The 19,791-nt window shown below is 36.1% G+C and overlaps 1 protein-coding gene across 7 annotated transcripts in view; it reads right to left on the bottom strand.

Moving 5' to 3' along the window:
• Positions 1-6,802: 6,802 nt before the first annotated feature.
• LOC127848820 (Golgi-specific brefeldin A-resistance guanine nucleotide exchange factor 1-like) overlaps positions 6,803-19,791 on the bottom strand; it is a 65,994-nt gene continuing 53,005 nt past the window's right edge. For 2 of the 7 annotated variants that reach the window (XM_052381460.1, XM_052381454.1), the window contains 2 exons: positions 10,479-10,896; positions 6,803-10,434 (listed from right to left, as the gene is read on the bottom strand). In XM_052381460.1, the coding sequence (XP_052237420.1) occupies positions 10,766-10,896 (131 nt within the window). In that variant the 3' untranslated portion in view covers positions 6,803-10,434; positions 10,479-10,765. The remainder of the gene's footprint in view (positions 10,435-10,478; positions 10,897-19,791) is intronic. The other 5 variants (XM_052381459.1, XM_052381458.1, XM_052381457.1 and 2 more) reach the window with 5 other exon arrangements.

The following is a 19,791-nucleotide window of genomic DNA, read 5'->3' on the forward strand; positions in this document are numbered from 1 at the left end:
GTGGGGCGATCAAATTAATTTGAAAACTGATTCTATCTTTGCATTTGATGATAACCATAAACGCAGAGATTTTAATTTACATGCCACTATTGTAATATGTGCTATTTTCAAACGTCCTGCCCAAATCTGCCATGTGTTATTGTTTATATTACATTTCATCCTATTTTGCTCCTTCTCTGGAATTTATCTCTGAACTGGCTTTCCGTACTTTTATTTTTAATTGAATTCATTGCGCAATTTTTTATAAGTATCTCGTGTGACGAAATTTCTGTGACAAAACACGCCAGTTTAAGTTACTCATTCTGGATTTTAATGATGAAAAGTAGGACGTGTTATTGTCCCCTACCGGTTTCACCAGAAGGGACTTATGGTTTGCGCTCTGTCTGTCTCTGTCTGTCTGTCTGTCCGTCACACTTTTCTGGATCCTGCAATAACTTAAAAAGTTCTTCATATTTTTTCATGAAACTTAAAATATGGATAGATGGCCATATGGACATTATGCACGTCATTTAATTTTGTTCCTACGTCAAGAACTATGGTTGCTATGTCAACAAATAGACTAGAAATACTGCCGAAAATGGTGGTTTTCTGGATCCTGCGATAACTTAAAAAGTTCTTCATATTTTTTCATGAAACTTGAAACATAGATAGATGGCAATATGGACATTATGCACGTCATTTCATTTTGTTCCGTCAAAAATTCTGGTTGCTATGGCAACAAATATATATAATAAAAATCAAAAAAATCTGACAATGGTGGAATTTCTGACAATGGTGGAGCCGGTAAGGGACATACATTGCTTGGCAATAGTCTTCTTTTATTTAACAGTAAAATATTTTGTAAAGCATAAAAAAAATCCAAAACGTATTTCTGATTGTGTTTGTCATGCATAATTGTTACTTTCATAGGATTATAATAACGTTGTGCAACAGGATTATGGTTGCGTAAATCGTGTTTTGTGTCAGAATGGTAAGCATTGGATACAAATGTTTGAAAAAAAAGTGTGGTTTAAAATAAATTTTGAGAAAAGGATGAAAGAACAGAAAATGGAAGTGCATATTGTTATAACTTTCTTAAGAGAACCATTAGACCTAAGTTGTCATTGAAATAAATATGTGGTTTATACACAATTTAGTTTTTAGCTCACCTGAGCACAAGGTGCTCATGGTGAACTTTTGGGATCGCCTTTTGTCCGTCGTCCATCGTGCGTCTGTCGTCAACATTTTGCCTTGTGAACACTCTAGAGGCCACATTTCTTGTCCGATCTGTATGAAACTTGGTCAGAACATTTGTCCCAATGGTACCTCGACTGAGTTCGAAACTGGGTCATGCTGGGTGAAAAACTAGGTCACTAGGTCAAACAAAAGAAAAACCTTGTGAACACTGTATAAGTCACATTTGATACCCAATCTTCATGCAACTTTGTCAAAATGTTTGTCTTAATGATATGTTGGTTGAGTTCAAAAATTGTTCCGGTCTCTTGAAAAACATGGCCGCCAGGGGGCGGGGCAGTATTCCTTATATGGCTTTAGAGAAACCTTGTGAACACTCTAGAAGTCACAATTTTTGCCCAATCATCATGAAACTTGGTCAAAACATTGGTTTCATTGATATCTCATATGAGTTCGAAAGTGGTCCAGAGCGGTGAAAAAACATGGCCGCCAGGGGATGGGGCAGTTTTCTCAATATGAATACATGTATAGTGAAAACATGTGAACAGTCTAGAAGTCACATTTTTGGTCCAATCTTCCTGAAATTTGGTCAGAACATTTGTTTACAGGATAGGACAGTTGAGTTCAAAAATGATTCAGATCGGTAAAAAAACATGGCCACCAGGGGGGTGGTCTTTTTCCTTATATAATATATATATATATATATATATATATATATATAGTAGAAAAGCTTGTGAACACTTTAGAAGTCACATTTTTTGCCTAATCATCATGAAATTTGGTCAAAACATTAGTTATATGGATATCTCGGACAAGTTTGAAAATAGTCGTGAACATTTGAAAAACATGGCCACCAGGGGGTGGGGCAGTTTTTCCTATAATTTATGTATATAGTGAAAACATATGAACAGTCTATAAGACACATTTTTTTGCCCAGTCTTTATGAAATTTGGTCAGAACATTTGTTTCCTTGATACGACGGTTGAGTTCAAAAATGGTTTGGATCGGTAAAAAACATGGCCGTCAGGGGGGGGGGTCTTTTTCCTTATATTTGTATATTAAAAAAAGCTTCTGAACACTCCAGAAGTCACATTTGTTTGTCCAATGATCATGAAACTTGGTCAAAACATTGGTTTTATGGATATCTTGTTATGATATCTAGGCCGTGTTCCTTTATGGTTGCGGTCTGTTGAAAAACATGGCTTTAAATGGCTTACACTCTACTATGAAATTACCAATGTACACGTTGAATGAAATATATGCATATTATGATATTCATGATCTCCATGCAGTCATCTGAATATTAATTCTGCCGATAAGATATACAGTTAAATTTGCAAGAATTATTTATTTTTGTTCCTTTCTGAAGAGGATAAATATGTTTATGATTGGTTGTGGATGAAGTGCAACAAACATATTTTTGCCATCTGAAAACCCTTTATTAAATATTCTCAAAATTTTAAGTAGTAATATTGATTTCACAGAAAATTACTTAGGGGAGAAACAACTGTATATAACTTGAATTCTGTTTAGCTCCCAATCATGAATGCATGGCTTGTCAGGAATGCACTCTTATTCCTCCATTGATCCCATTCATCCACCGGCTTTTCAGCAAAATATTAATTCTCTATTGACTGTGCTTGAATTGTTAATGTGATGTAACAGGCTTGCAGCTTAAAAGCCCTTAGTCCCTAGAAATAGGCCCAAGCTGGGAACTCACATCAAAGACCTTCAGACTGATATTAGTGGAACACAAATTGTTATGGCACACAGTTTATGAATGTCAGGTGGGTAGTTTTGGTGTGATTATCAAAGATTTGTGTTTAAAATAGGGTTGATTGTTGTTTTAATTGGAAATATCATTGACTGGTGAGTCTGAAAATAGTTCCAGTTTGTTTAAAAGCAAGGCCCTGACGTTGGTGGCAGATTTCTTTTTATTGCTATAGTGAAATATTGTGAACTCTATAAGTCACATTTTAGTTCAATCTTAATGAAACATGCTGAAAACATGTTCCTATAATATCTTGATTTACTTTGAAAATGGCTCCGGTGCTCTGAAGAGCATGGTTCCCAGGGGCGAGCAAATTTCTTTTTGTGAACCTTATGATGTTATTAATGTTTCATGAAGTACTTTTATTATTTTGAACTCCACCTTTCCAGAATATTTTAGTTACTTTGGGTCTCAGGTGAGCGCCTTAGGGCCCATGGCCATCTTGTTTATGACTCCTGTTAAAACTGAAATATTCTCATCGATATATGACATTCAATACATTGTATATCACTCATTCCATACTATACATGTAGATGAAAGTTCTCTCCATTATAATGATGGAATGATACTTTAGGGATTTCTAGCAATATATGATTTACATTTGTTATGGGCTGGAATTAAATGTACTCCTTACATGTATCAAGTTTAACTTGAACTTTTTGTATACATATTAAAATCACACCGATCGTCTGTTAGTTTGTCCGTCCGTCCATCCAGATTAGTTTCTGCTCAATAAGTCAAGCAATTGTCATCAGATCTTCACCAAACTTCCTGAAAAAATGTAAGGCAATAACATCTAGGTCAAGTTCGATAATCAGCCAAATTGCCTCAGACACTCCTGAGTTACGGCCCTTGAATCATCGTAATTTTTTTTCTTTCTAGTTTTCGCTCAATAACTTTAGCAAATGTCATAGGATCTTCTCCACACTTCATGAAAATGTGTTAGGCAATAACATTGTGGTCAAGTTTGATAATAAGCCAAATTGACCCTGACACTTCTGAGCTATGGCCATTGAACCATCGAAACATTGCTCACATGTCAATATCACATATATGGGCCAAATGTAACATATTTGCCAAATGTATAATCCATTTGTAATGGTACTGATATCATAAATAACTGACAAATATCCTGTTTTAACCGAATGTTTTTATCAAAGCTTCTTCCAAAAATCAGAGCATCTTCAGGGGCATGTGTCATCCTTTTGAGACAGCTCTTGTTTAATCATCCAATAAAAGCATTTGTGTGGAATATAAGAAAACAATCATATTATCATCAAATAACGAGGGTTGAACGAAATGTTTGGACTTGCTTATCCTATAAATGAAATCCAGAGCATATTGGTGATATTTTATGTTAAAGAAAGGGGAAAAAAGAATTGATCTGTAAACATAGAAAACATTTTAAAAGTGGACAGTTTATTAAGACCAAAATGTATAATACTTGGAACAATGTTCAAAACTCTAGCTTTAGTCATTTTACATGTAATTGTTGTCAGTGAATAAACATTAAATAAAAATTGGTTCTGCATGTACTTACATTCCATGTTTATGTGACTTCTGTACCGGAACTCAGTGGGAATTGTGCATTTATTGCTTATGTATAGCCTTAAATTTGTTTAAAAAGCATTCTAAACATGTACTGCTTTTGGGAGCATAATGCATTCTTATTATAAATTATTATGAATGGGTTCTCATCTTGTATTTATTATGTTAATAAAAATGTGTAAGTCGTGATGTAGTTGATGTGTATTAATCACACACTCATTTACTATATATACTTAGATAAAATTGTCAAACATTTGCTTTGCATTAATTATTTGGAAGGTACATGTGTTACTTAAACAGCATTCTTAAGATTGAGTGGCCCAGTGGTTCCAAATTTTTTCTCCTTAATGTCCCAGGTTTTAATACCAGTGAAGAGTCAGTAAACCAGTCCCTTTAAAGGACAAGTTCAAATACTTAAATACTTTTGAAAATTATTAAATGCATTTTGCTAAAAAACACAATAATATTTGGAATGTAAAAAAATTAACTTGCAAGAATTAAAGTTAAGTAAAAACAAGACTATTGCCAAGCAATATATGTCCCCTACCGGCTCCACCATTGTCAGAATTTTTATTATTATTATTTGTTGCCATAGCAACCAGAATTGTTGACGTAGGAACAAAATGAAATGACGTGCATAATTTCCATATTGCCATCTATCCATGTTTCAAGTTTCATGAAAAAATATGAAGAACTTTTAAAGTTATCGCAGGATCCAGAAAAGTGTGACAGACAGACTCACAGATGCACAGAGCGCAAACCAGAAGTCCCCTCCGGTGAAAATGGTAGGGGACAAACAAGAGCTGTCAGAGGACAGCGCGCTCGATTATTCGAGTGCTTGACATTATAACGTAAGCCATGATGGGGAAATTATTCATATTCAATAATTTATTAGACGATCTTTCAAAAATAAAAAAAGGAAAAAAAATATTATTTTTTTTGGGGGGGGGGGGGGTTGAGAAGGGGTATAATGTGGGGTGTGGTCATTTATTAGACGATCTTTTAAAAATAAAAAAGGAAAGAAAAAAAATAGGGGGGGGGGGTTGAGAGGGGGGTATAATGTGGTTTGTGGTAATTTATAAGATGTTTAAAAAAAAAAATGGGGGGGGGGTTAGGGAGGGGGAAGGAATTCTGGGTAGGGGCGTGGGGTATTGTTTGGGTGGAATCCATTGTGGTATTCAGGTAAGTGTTGTTTTGTCAAAGTAATTATAATACGTGATCATAAATAAAGAAGTTATGGCAATTTAAGCAAAATGTTCAATTATCTAAGTGTAAAGGGGGCCATAATTATGTAAAAATGCTGGATACAGTGGTCTGCTCCTGTTTATAGGTTGGGGTCATGTTGGTAAACAAGTATACAACATATAAAAGCAATATGTCAAAGGATATAGGAAATATTTGGGGTAGTCTGCAAACTTTAACATAGATTTATCAATAATATGCATATTCTAAGTATAAAAGGGGCAATAATTATGACAAAATGCTTGATAGAGTTGTCTGCTCTTGTTTATAGGTTGGGGTGATGTTGGTAAACAAGTATGCAAAATATGAAAGCAATATGTCAAGGGACAATGAAAATAAATGAGGTAGTACGAAAACTTACACTTGCTGTCATTAGCTGCATATTCTAAGTGGAAAAGGGGCCATAATTATGACAAAATGCTTGATAGAGTTGTCTGCTCTTGTTTATAGGTTGGGGTCATGTTGGTAAACAAGGGACAATGAACATAGAATGACAGACAGAATACCAGAACAACCTGTGAGTAACTTGCAGTCTGTTCAGGTTTAATGCTATTTGCTGCTCATCACTATCTAAGGTTTGGAGATGAAACACTTGAATCTAGTAAGAAAGGTCTTAAATGAAATACAACTTTCTAAGGGACAACAAATGCATGAAAATAGGTATCTAAGTGGTAAAGGGTTAACTAAAACATATTTTGCCTGTTTTTCAGAGTGTGAATTGTCATTTTACAAGTCCCTTTAAGACAACTTGGAAAACTCTCATCAGCTTCTTGCCCATTGCTACTTACTGATTACCTGTCATTATCTAAAATCATGACATAGTTGATGTTAAAAAATCTGAAAACAAGGGCTCAATTATCATAGTTTAAGAGGTACAACAACTGACCTAGTTTTTTACCCTATTTGAACGAAATTCAACTTAGCCTAACATTAAATTCTTTCAAGATGGCTTTTCGAGTGGAAACAAGCTAACAGTTGACAAAAATATATACTTCTCACATTAACTCGATATTAAATCACAGGTGAGCTAAAAACCAGTAATAACAAGTATAAATATACAATGATGTATAATATTTTAAAGTTTATTACATTTATATCTTATAACATAATGATCCAGAATTACAAATAACAACATCACATATTCAATGAAACAATTCTTTACACAATAAAACATCTATTTTATCATGACTAACAACATAAATAATATAATATTACACGTTCATAATACAGCAAGCACAATTGTATGTATATATTAACAAATGTGTCACAAACACTGATGCCAATTCGAGACATGTAATTTTCTACAGTGGACAAAAAGACAAAAGGCTTTAATGCAAAGACAATTTTTTTCTGCCAACATTACTTTTTTTATACTCATCTACAAATTGAGGTCATTCAGTTACTACAGTTGGAACAAATTCCGCCCAGCAGTTACACACAGGGGGTAATCACATGCAGTCAATATGGCGAAGTCCATGTCTAAACAGATATTTTTCTACGTTTTATATCCTTTATTACCAGTGTTTAATTTTTGAATGTTGAAAACTGCCCAGCCATATCAGTAAGAAAGTGATTAGCCTTGATTTTGTTATTTTGAATTATTATTCGCTGTATATCTCGACTTTACTTGCTTTGAATTTTCTTTGCGGGAACTGTAATGTTGTGATCTTGTTGAGAAACTAAGTAAATTCAAGATATAGAGCAAATATTAATATGAAATAAATGCTTATGACTTTCTTGCTGATATGGCGTGAAAGTGAGTGGCATTTAAACAATTAATAAAAGTATTAAGATATAAAACAGCGAAAAAAACCTCTGTCTTCTTGGCTAGAACATCACCATTTTGACTATCTTGACTATCACATGAATACCCCCTCTGTCACAGAGGAGTTGGAAACACCAGTTTGGGTATATATATTGTTTATTGCAAAAAAATATAAATAATGCAAACATGATTTCAGTTCTTAATTCCTCAGCTGTAGTAGTAACTGCACCAAGTTATCTCACCATGAGAATGAAATTCAACCAAAAATATACAGCAATCCATGTACAAGTCAAATATTTTTACAAACAGAATTCTGCAATATTGTCACTGTAGATTTAATACCACAAAACATCCGGTATTGCACAGAACAAATCATATCACTTAATGAAAAAATAATCACCGAAACACCTTTACAACAAGGTACAGGTATAACAACATTTAGTAGGCTAAAAACAGCTTGGTTCTCCCACATAAAAAACCGACCATCATCCCTAACCATATCATTAATTCAATAAGAAGAACAGGCAATAATGAGTAACAAAGCTATACAAAAATCTCTATTTGTTAAATTCTTACATTTTAATTTTGTACAATTCTTGCTGTTTTACATTTCTATGGGTTTGTTTTTAAAGAAAATATATGAAACCAGTAGTTATTGCCATAAATGATTTGTATTTTTTCATTCTGTAAGGCTTAAAAAAGCAAGTATCATTGGATTCAACATGCAAATGCCCATCTTAAATTTCACATAAGAGCAAAACTTGAGTTTCAATTTTAACTTTAAGTTTTTTATCACACCAGGTATTAGTATTTTTGCATCATTTATGAATACAATAAAGGTGTAAGTGACAACCAATAAAAAACATATGTGTATTAATTAACGGCTCTATGCACTGTTTCCAACAATTTAATTGTTTATAAATCTATAGCATTAAAACTACCTGGCAATTTAACATGATTCTATATAATGATCAGCCACCTAGGTCTTGACATTACCAATAACAGAAGTCAGCAATAACCTAATATTTGACCCATACATGACCTTGCCAGTGCATTAGGAGCAGTCAAAGGTTAGTTATATTAATATTGTGAAGACATTTGATGATTTCCTATGTAGACAGTTGTTCAACATACTGTCAAACCCTGTTTACAGACGTCCGGTTTCTTCTTAATTAAAATTGTCAGTTCTTTAAGCAGAGTATTTCGAATCTTGGCTAATGATATTGTTCGTTACTAAGCTGTACATGAAAACTTTGGAAACATGCAGGTAATGGATAGAAGTAATATTGTGATACCCTTATTTCTGTTTATAAAAGTACTTTAATTAAGCTATATTAAGGTCAGAAGGCAGGCTTTCCCCCTGGCATTTTATTGCAGCTGCAATGCTGTGCCTTAACTTCCGAATCAGTGTTCCGGAACGCTTGATTTTCTGATTCATGATTATATTTCACAGGCGCTGGCAAGCTCTAATCCTACTGCAATTTGCATTCAGCTAACCACCAATCAAAGCCCTAACACACTAATCAGCTGCTTATGTTTAGGAGCTTTCACAAGACGTGTGAGACAAATGGGTTGCTTCAAAACATAATCGGGGTTTTGTCCCGAATTTCTCGCCTTCATTGTTTATAACATTATCACGCTGGTGAAGCATTACAAACAATCTAACCAGACTTTTCCAACATGAAACAAACAGTTTTACATCATTGCGCATGCTACACTTGACAACATCCTCTCTTTGAATTTAAAATGATGCAAGCTTGAAATCTTTTCTGCCCCATAATCTTATCAGTCAATCAGCGTTTAGGCGGCAGAATACATGCTTTCTACCTGTAGGTGTATGCAATAACTTCATTCATTATTATTAAAGACCCGTGACATTCTAGAAAACCAGTCTACTGAATGGTTTGCTTAAAAAATAAAAATAAAATATTTCTTCTACATTTGCAAATTTGCTGGGTACATATTTCCTTTATGTCATTAACCCATTTATGCCTAGCGTCTAGAAAAAGACCTTGGCAAACAGCGTAGACCCAGATGAGACGCCGCATGATGCGGGGTCTCATCAGGGTCTGCGCTGTTTGTTTTAAGGAATTTCTGTAAGAAATATTCTAAATATAGAAATAAATATACTAGACATCCCTTATTTTGGAAATAAATTGATCCAAAATAAAGGATGGGAGAGTCTACTAGGCATAAATGGGTTAATAGAACACTCTTATTTAGTCATCTATTTTTATACAAATTTAAGAAATCCTGTCCCTATCCAATCTTACTAAATCTTACTAAAAGTAAATCACTCTTTTCTCTTACCACGTCATCTTTTGTGGATTATACTCGGTTATCTATGGGGTTTTTCTCGTAATAACAGCCCATCACTTCATGAATAGTGGAATCAGTTAAAAATGTCTTTTTTCCGGGTCAATCATGTCATATATTCTGACTTGGCACGTAGTCCGCTATAATAATAAGTTTTCTTTCACATCACTTAAACCATAGTGTGGATTCAGTTCACTAAAGTTAATACTTTTCTCTTTCAAGAAGTCCAACACTATATGCTTTTAACTTTTCTCTAACTAAGAGTCTATCACTCCATTTGACAATAAATTTTCGTTTTATAACAATCCATCACTTCATAAACTTGTATTTACTTTTCTCTTTCCATAAGTTGAACACTGGAACACTTCATTAGACATCATAATTTCTCAAACAAGAAATCCATCATTTCATTTCATACAAACTCTCCACTAAGAGTCCATAACCTCTCCACTAAGAGTCCATAAACTCTCCACTAAGAGTCTATAAACTCTCCACTAAGAGTCCATAAACTCTCCATTAAGAGTCCATAAACTCTCCACTAAGAGTCCATAAACTCTCCACTAAGAGTCCATAAACTCTCCATTAAGAGTCCATAAACTCTCCACTAAGAGTCCATAAACTCTCCATTAAGAGTCCATAAACTCTCCACTAAAAGTTCATAACCTCTCCACTAAGAGTCCATAAACTCTCCACTAAGAGTCCATAAACTCGCCACTAAGAGTCCATAAACTCTCCATTAAGAGTCCATAAACTCTCCACTAAGAGTCCATAAACTATCTGCTAAGAGTCCATAAACTCTCCACTAAGAGTCCATAAACTCTCCATTAAGAGTCCATAAACTCTCCACTAAGAGTCCATAAACTCTCCACTAAGTCCATAAACTCTCCACTAAGAGTCCATCTCCTCCTTTGCTATTAACCGTTCTGTTACCAGTTCTAGGAGTCCAGCCTTCATATATCATGGACTCGGTTCATTGGGTAGTTTGCCACAGGGACATCTCTGGCGTGCTGTGGGCTGTGGGTGGGGCTTGTAGAACGCCTGCTGGAGGTCTGGGACTCGAGTCTCGCGCTCGGCTGACCATCTGAAGAAATCAGCAAGAGGCTTACAACTATGAAGGTTTTCAAACACACACTCACTCTCAATTTAAAATATTTACCAATATTTTGAAATGATTTTAACTTTCTGAGCTGATTTTCATTTGTGTAAAAAAAAAATTTAGCATGATATTTGTAGGGATTGCTTCTGGTCATATAATGGAAGCGTACAATAAATCTTACTAAAGTAATTCTTCATTTTCAGGCTTTTAAGCAATTCTTAATTTTCAGGCTTTTAATATGTCATTTTTTGTCTTATTCTTTTGAAATACAGGACATTTTGTTCCCGAATTCTCAGATATTTAATTAAGTGTGATTGAAAACTAAATTTAAGCGTTCAAAAGTATTATAAATAACATAGCAATTAAATAGCAGGTTTAAATTTAATTGACTTAATAATCAAAGTTCAAACTTAGTTCAAGAATGAGATTTTATGTTATTGATCAGCAAAAAAACAACATAAGTGAAATTGTTGTACGTACTTCAAAAAGAAAACCAGCTATGTGACAACCACACTATGCTATGCAGATTTGGTTGTCAGATAATGGTTAATCATTATTTTTGTTTGACCCATAAAGCGTAATATAAATTGAGATATGCACCTATATATACTACATAATCAGACAGTAAATGAAACAACTTTTTCAATGTAACAGTGTTGTAACTTTCACATGCAGGATCATGTTTACTTGTTATACATTGTGCAGTTCTGCTTGAACTACCTGTACATTTTTAATGGGCAACGTTCTAGGAAAACCAGGATTAATGCATGTGCAGTCTGCAGGATTAATGCATGTGCAGTCTGCACAGGCTAATCAAGGACCACACTATCCACTTTTCTGGAATTTGTCATTAAAACATTAAAAGAAGTCACTTCTATAGAATTATCCATTCTAAGCAGAAAGTGTTGTAACTGACTAGCATGTGTGGACTGCACAGGCTGATCTGGGACGATACTTCAGGCACTGACTAGCCTGTGTGGACTGCACAGGCTAATCTGGGACGATACTGACTAGCCTGTGTGGACTGCACAGGCTAATCTGGGACGATACTGACTAGCATGTGTGGACTGCACTGGCTAATCTGGGACGATACTGACTAGCATGTGTGGACTGCACAGGCTGATCTGGGATGATACTTCAGGCTCTTTTTTGTGTGCATTAAGCGCGTTTTTTCCAGTGCACAACTAAAATGTTGGTATACACAATTTTCCAATTTAATTCAATCAACGTAAATTGAAAAAAATACCTTTTTACTGTCAAGAGAATATTGTTAAATATTTTAGATGTCCTTTGAGGCATTAAATATCTTATATTTTACATGAAAATCAAAGACTAAAAACACCATAATATCAATGTTTAAAAAAAATTAACATAATTATTTCAAACACACACAGCCAAAAACAAACCAAACATAAATAAGGAATGAGGTACATTTGCCATAACCAACAAAATGGACTGTAATCACATGTATTTTACCGCAAAAAAATTTATACACTTACTATAGAACTGTACAAAAGAGTTAGTATATTAGTACACCAATGATGTTATATTTTATGTTGATATTTGTTCAACGTATTTGAAAAGAATCTAATGAAAATTGTAAGCATTGATACATATAAAAGCACAGGTGATATATTGGATTTTTTCAATGAGATGCAATTAAATATAGGTGTTCTAACACGTATTAGTTTCTAGGACACTTTCGATGCAAAAGGATCATCATATTCAAATGCTGACACATATTAAGTGTGTTTTGTGGTTTTGGTAGATTTTAATTTACAAGTGATAAAAAATTACAAGAAGAAACAGCTATTTTTATTATTAAATGTCTATTAAATATTGTACTTGTTTTGTGCTGCAGACAATGTTCTAGACCAATTGGAATATGTTTATTTATAGGTCCAATAATAATGTATAGCATTTGTATTAAATATCAGCACATGACTTCCTCTCAGTCAGATATACCATAGACAATTAGAAATGGCATAGATAAACAAGAGATGTGTTTGTCAGAAACACAATTCCCCCTATTGCGCCGCTTTGAAATAAAATTTAAATGTATCATTTGGCAGGTTTAGAAATTATCTCCCTTTTACAGCTTATTACTTCCCTTGGATTGCTTTTTTCTCTTTTGACCTTGAAGGATGACCTTGACTTTGACCTTTCACAACTCAAAATGTGCAGCTTCATGAGATACACATGCATGCCAAATACAAATTTTTCTAGTAAAATTCATTTTAATTAGTAATTACTTACCTGATATCATATGCTATTTACTCCGATAGGATCGTAATTCATCCGGAATTTTCTGTCCGAGGAATCCCACACTTTTCATAAACCCGTCAGGTAGGTCAGAACGGTCACATAGTGCCGTGTAGCCGAACAACCAAAACGGGACATTACCCAGAATCCACTCTTATTCCAATAAAAAATATGAAATATTAGACGAAGAGCGGGGTGGGAGGTGGGACTAACCGATATCAGGTAAGTAATTACTAATTAAAATGAATTTTACTAGAAAAATTTGTTTTAATAGCTTAATTAGTTACCTGATATCATATGCTGACTTTGCAGCTGAGGCGGGAAGGTTCGCAAATCTCCCCATCACAGCGGAACCCATATCTCAGGTTCTCAGCTAATCTTCGTTATTACGGTATTAACTTAATTCACGGATAAGCGTAATATACCTATGCCGTAGAAGATACTACCGTTTGTGCAACCACAAGGGGGCCCAACAAATACAAGTTGTCCTGTTGGCACTCCAGAGAATGAAGATAAAAAGATGAAAAAGTGGTCTGATTCCTCCAGAAAGCAGCTTGAAGCACGTCAGAGAGTGGGGTATGATTCAAGATTCAAGATTTATTAGATAACATGTAAATAAAGGCCTCCGGCCCAAAATACAGCATTCATTTACAATAACATTATACAATGATAAATGCCACCTTGTATACATTGTGATTTTACACTTTTGTTTCAACAATATACACAATATTATACAACACAAAATATAACAAAAACAAAAAGTTTGTAATCAAGGTAAATTTATATTCCCAATGACATTCATTAATTTCGTAACATAGAAAGTTCATTGTTTTATAACAGTGATATCAGTGCTGCTCATTAGAATATTAAATGACGTTTCGTTTCTTTGGCCGTTATACCAATTATACAAATAACTTGTTCTTATATCTGTGTACTGGGGGCACTCAAAGAAAGCATGGAATTCGTTCTCCAATACATGTACGTCAAATCTTGTTAAACAAAATAAGCATGTTCGGTTTTCGCGCTGTACGTTAGAATGCCTTCCAAACTCAATGTTCAATTTATGATTGGAACACCTAAAACGAGCATATGCGCGACGTGACTTAAAGGGTACATCTATAGTTAAATATTTCTCCGGAGTTAAAAGTGATTTAAAAAGTTTGTAAGTGTCGCAGCGCGGAGATGCATTTATCTAATTGTGCCAGTCTTGGGTTTTACAGTCTTGTATACGCTGTTTAAAATATTGTAAAAATATAGTAATATCGCCTACGTCCTGGGCAACCCAAACAAAACCAAAACCATATTTAAATAAGAGTTCCTTCACATATGTTGCCCAATTTTTCCTTCCAATATCGTCTAATGACTTCAGCATTTTGTAACAATTAACTGGATATCTATGATTAGGCATATGAAGTAAATGACACCAGTATTTTATGCATTTCAGATAATACACACAACAAAGTGGTAATCCGCCACACTCCCCTAAGACCATTCTGTTATTAACCGTCGAACCGACGCCTAAGAAATATTTGCAAAATTCTATTTGTGATCTTTCTATATTATCACAGTATTCATAACCCCATATTTCAGCCCCAAATGTGAGTATGGGTACAACCATAGTGTCATAAAGTTTAAAAATGTCACTATGGGTAAAATAACTAAAGGGAACTTGGAACTGTTTGATAGAGAAGAATGCTTTGCGTGCTTGTGCCACCAACTTGGATTTAGCAGCTGTCCACGATAGCTTTGGAGTAAATAACAGACCCATATATTTATAAACTGAAACGACTTTAACCTTTTGACCATTTAGAAACCACATTTCATAATTGCCTAAAGGACCACCATTGCGGAAGACTATAATTTCGGTTTTATTCATGTTAATCTGCATACCAGTATCTTCACAAAATTTTGCAACAGCGTTTAAATGTAACTGAAGGTTATTACTCCTATAAATATGAGGTCGATTTAAGCGGGGTAGCTTACGTCTAATTATTTGGACTAGAAGGTTATATGCTGTGTCCGCGCAATTAGCTACGTCATCAGCGTACATCAAACAATAAATATCTGGTATGTCATTGGTTATAAATATTCCATGACTACAATGTTCCCTTAGATAGCTTACTAAATTATTTATATATATTGAAAATATTATCGGTGAGCTTAAATCACCCTGCCTGGTACCGATGTTACAGCGGAACGGTTGCGTAATGATACTTCCGGATACTTTTACATGTGCGCGTAAATTTGCGTACATCGATTGCAAGACAATTAGGATCTTGCCGTTCATACCTTTGGCATATAAACTGGTAAAAAGTTTGAAATGAACCAATGAATCAAATGCCTTTTTGAAGTCCACATATAGTACGTAGAAACGACCACCAGGTTTAGACGTATATTTTTGAATCATGCTCTGGAGACAAAAAAGGTTATCTACAACCGAGTACCCAGATCTAAACCCGGATTGTGACTCTTCTATGATGGTGTTTTTCTCTGCCCACTCATTTATGCGGTCAGTAATTATACTTGAGAAAATTTTATACATGACATTAATCAGTGAAATTCCTCTGTAATTAGCCGGTTCTTCCTTACTGCCCGATTTAAATATTGGGACCGACTATAATACTTTCGCACCACGATTCCGGAAATATACCTGTATCTAAAATTTGATTAAAAAGACTATTCAAGATCGAAATTATAATATGTTGTGTGTTTTTATAAAATTCCGCTCCAATCCCATCTTTACCGTGTGATTTACCAGTTTTCAGCTTAGATATACTGATCCTTATTTCTTCATCTCTAATTGGTCTATTAAAAGGGCTATTAACATCATAATCGTCACTGTTATCAAATCGGGTATTATGAATTGGAATCTGATCATTACTGTAAAGTAAAGATTGAAAATAATCTCGCCATTTTCCAGGGGAGATAGAATTGCTTTCCGTTTCAGGCTTTGTATGCCCTCTTACTAGTTTCCAGAACGTTTTTGGATTATTGCTTGATTTTAGCAGTGAAAATCGTTTTTTATGTTGATACGTGCATAGTTTCGCCTTGCACATGTTTTTGAAAGATGATCTAGCTACCTTATAGTTTAAAAAATCTACATTATTATTTGTCGAACAAAAACGTCTAAGAAGAGAGTATTTCTTTCGTTTTGCTAACAAGCATTGCCTATCCCACCAAGGCTCTTGTTTTTTACTCAATTGGTTATTATGTCTAAAAATCATATGTTCGGCAGAAATCTTATAAACATGTATTATTTTTAAAGCTGCATCGTTTACATTTGTTTGGATAGTACTTAGAATGTTATCTTTCGAAGACGCGAAGTTACGCGTAAAATTTTCTATGAACATCTCATAACCATATTTTCGCCAGATATAACGGTCATAACTTATCGTGTCGGATAACTCGACTTGCTCCTCCTGCAATTTTTCAGAAGTTCGGAACCTTAACTGAGCGTACAAGGGGAAATGGTCAGAGTCATAATTATTTTGTACATAAAAGTGTTCGATATAGTTAAACAATTCACTTGATACGATATGATAGTCTACCACACTATGACCTGCGTTGGCAATACATGTAAAATTACCATTACAGTCGTCTACAAATCTGCCATTAACAATATGAACATTATGAGTACAGCATAAATCAATCAAAGACAATCCGTATCTATTTACTTCTCTATCTCTATTTTCCCTGGGGAGATCAAACAAATCTTCATCATAATCAACTTCGCAATTATATAAATATTTCAAACTATCTGATAAAATAAAATCATTTAAATCTTTCGTTCTCGCATTAAAATCACCTGCAAGGTATAGGTAGCAATTTGGATATTGTTCTTTTATCAGTAATAAATTGCTTTCAAGTAATAAGATACCATTATTTTCACATAACGTATTGTAAATTCTAGAGCCTTCTGGTGCTACATACGCAAAGTACATTATTAAATCCTTCATATTAGTGTAGATACTTGATTTTATAAACAGTATAATACAATCTTTAAAATCATTAAAAATCCGTTTTACAAAACCTGATGTTATCAAGTGGTCTCTTATAAAAACACTGACTCCTCCACTATTACGTACTGCATTGTAATGCCTTGAGCGTACATTATCAAAGTGTGCATATTGTTCGAGAAAATTATCGAATTCATATATTATTATTTATATTATCGATTAATATATGCCCACGAAGCCGACATTGCTTGTAATTCATTCGGTCTAATCTTAAAAAGGGATGAATCCCTTGAAGAAAGAGAAGAGTAAGCCCTTTTTATAGTCGAGGCTACCCAACGGGAAATAGAAGCCGCAGACACATCGCCCCCCCCCCCTTTTAAGGCTAATGAAGAGTCTCTTGCGAGAACCTCGAATAGACTTAACTCTACTAAGATAGAACTTCAAAGACCTGACAGGGCAGAGGAGTCTATCTTCATCTTCATTACCACAAGTTCTAGAAAGACTTGGTACCTTGAAGGGTTTAGAAGCCATTGAGGGGAGTTGATTTTTAGCAAGGAATCCTGGCTGACAAAACAAGGTGACAGAGCCATCGGAGGAATAAAAACGAAGATGGCTTTCTTCGATAGAAAGAGCATGAATTTCACTTCTACGTTTGGATGAAGCCATGGTAGGAAGGAAAACAGTCTTCGAGGTTAGGAACTGTAAAGAAGCCTGATTAAGGGGTTCATAGGGAGCTTTAATAAGCGATCCAAGAACACAAGCCAAATCCCATTGGGGGGTAAGAGAACGAGACACAGGACGTTTAAGTTCCATGGCTCGGATCAGTTCCGAAATGGCTGGGTCCGCACATACTTGAGATGACTTACGAAAAGCCAAGGTATGCGAAAGCACAGATCTATATCCTTTGATGGAGCTAAGAGAAAGTTTCTTATCATCAAAGAGATAGGTTAGAAAATCCGCTATGCGTCTAGCAGAGGGATTGAGGGGATCAATTTTTCCTCGAACACACCAATTAGAGAAGAGTTTCCAGCGAGCATCATAGACTGCTCTGGTGGACTTTCTCCTTGCAGAGGCAACGAGCGTTGAAGCCCTGACAGAAAAGCGTTTCTTCTGCAGGGATTGCCTGATAACGACCAGACGTGTAAGTGGAACATGTCTGGATCCAAGTGAAGTCTGCCTCTCTGAGATAGGAGATCTGACCTGTGCGGGAAATCCCTGGGAAATTTGCACAGGAGACCAAGAAGGTCGTTGAACCAGGATCTCCTGGGCCACCAAGGGGCTATCAGGAGGATCCGGCAAGAGCTCACACTGATTTTCCCTAAGATTTGGGGAATTAGAATGGGTGGGGGATAAGCGTAAGCGTCCAGTTGATCCCAATCGAACGAAAGCGCGTCTACCGCCCACGCTGCTGGTTCGTACACTGGACTCACATACAGAGGAAGTCTGTGGTTGTCTCTGGTCGCAAACAGGTCGACCAGTGGATAACCTAATATGAGGAGTATCTGGTTGGCCACTTCCTGATGAAGAAATCCTGAGAGGGAATGAGGTCTGACTTGGCTACATTGAGAAGGAGTCCTTAAGAGAGGAGCTCCTTCCAAGAGAACTCTAGGTGTAGCAGAAGCAGTCGACGATGGAGCTGGTGTAAGAGCCAATCGTCGAATACTGAAGCAGTTGAACCCCGTGTAATCGGAGGTGTGCCCTCACTGCAGCCATGAGTTTGGTGAAAACTCGTGGAGCCATGGCCAATCCAAAGGGCATCGCCCCAAACTGGTAGACCTGGCCGCGAAAGGAGAAGCGCAGGTACTTCCAGTAGTTGGGATGGATAGGAACATGGAAGTATGCATCTTCCAGGTCCAGGAAAGCCTGAAGTGTGTGTTGAGGCCAAAAGAGAGGCCGACACACGTGTAAGGGTGTCAATAGATTCCTCAGAGAAGGATCGACTAGGGGACCTAGGAGTCCGAGAGCGCCTAATAGAGGAAGGTCTATGTCCCTTATCCCTGCGATGCCCAGACACTGTTCGGCGGCGCTGGGAATGATGTTTCCTGATCGAACGTCTCCCCGAGCGCTGGCGTGATCGCTCTTTACGAGGCAATCTATGCCGAGAAACATTCCGTGAGCGTGAACGACGTCCCTTCCGATAATGATGAGGGCTATTTGAAGTAGACCAGTCATACTACGACGAGCCCGAGGTGGAGGAGTAGCCAGAAACATCAGACACTACACATTTACGTCTGTGACTCACAGTAGAAACGCGGCTGCGTCTACCTTTGTGCAGTACTGACAAGGTAGTGTTAACATCTACGGTGACCGGAACGGTCTGTGGCACAGACCGGTACCCGGTGACCGGATCGGTCATTACATGACCGGTGACCGGTCATAGCATGACCGGTGACCGGTTCGGTCAATGACTGGTTGACCGGTGACCGGACCGGTCATAGCATGACCGGTTACCGGACCGGTCAGTGACCGGTGACCGGTCATAGCGTGACCGGACCGGTCAATGTTGACCGGTGAAGTCTCCGGACCGGTCAACTGGTCATTCCCGATGAACGGACCGGGCAAATTTTGTCCGGTGTCTCACGGGGTAGGGACCGATGCCTGGCAGCTACTGGTGGCATATGGTCAAGATCGTGTGGTGAAAAGTCCCGACACACGGAACTTT

Source organism: Dreissena polymorpha, chromosome 10 (genome assembly GCF_020536995.1).
Source record: "Dreissena polymorpha isolate Duluth1 chromosome 10, UMN_Dpol_1.0, whole genome shotgun sequence".
Lineage (NCBI taxonomy): Eukaryota > Metazoa > Mollusca > Bivalvia > Myida > Dreissenidae > Dreissena > Dreissena polymorpha.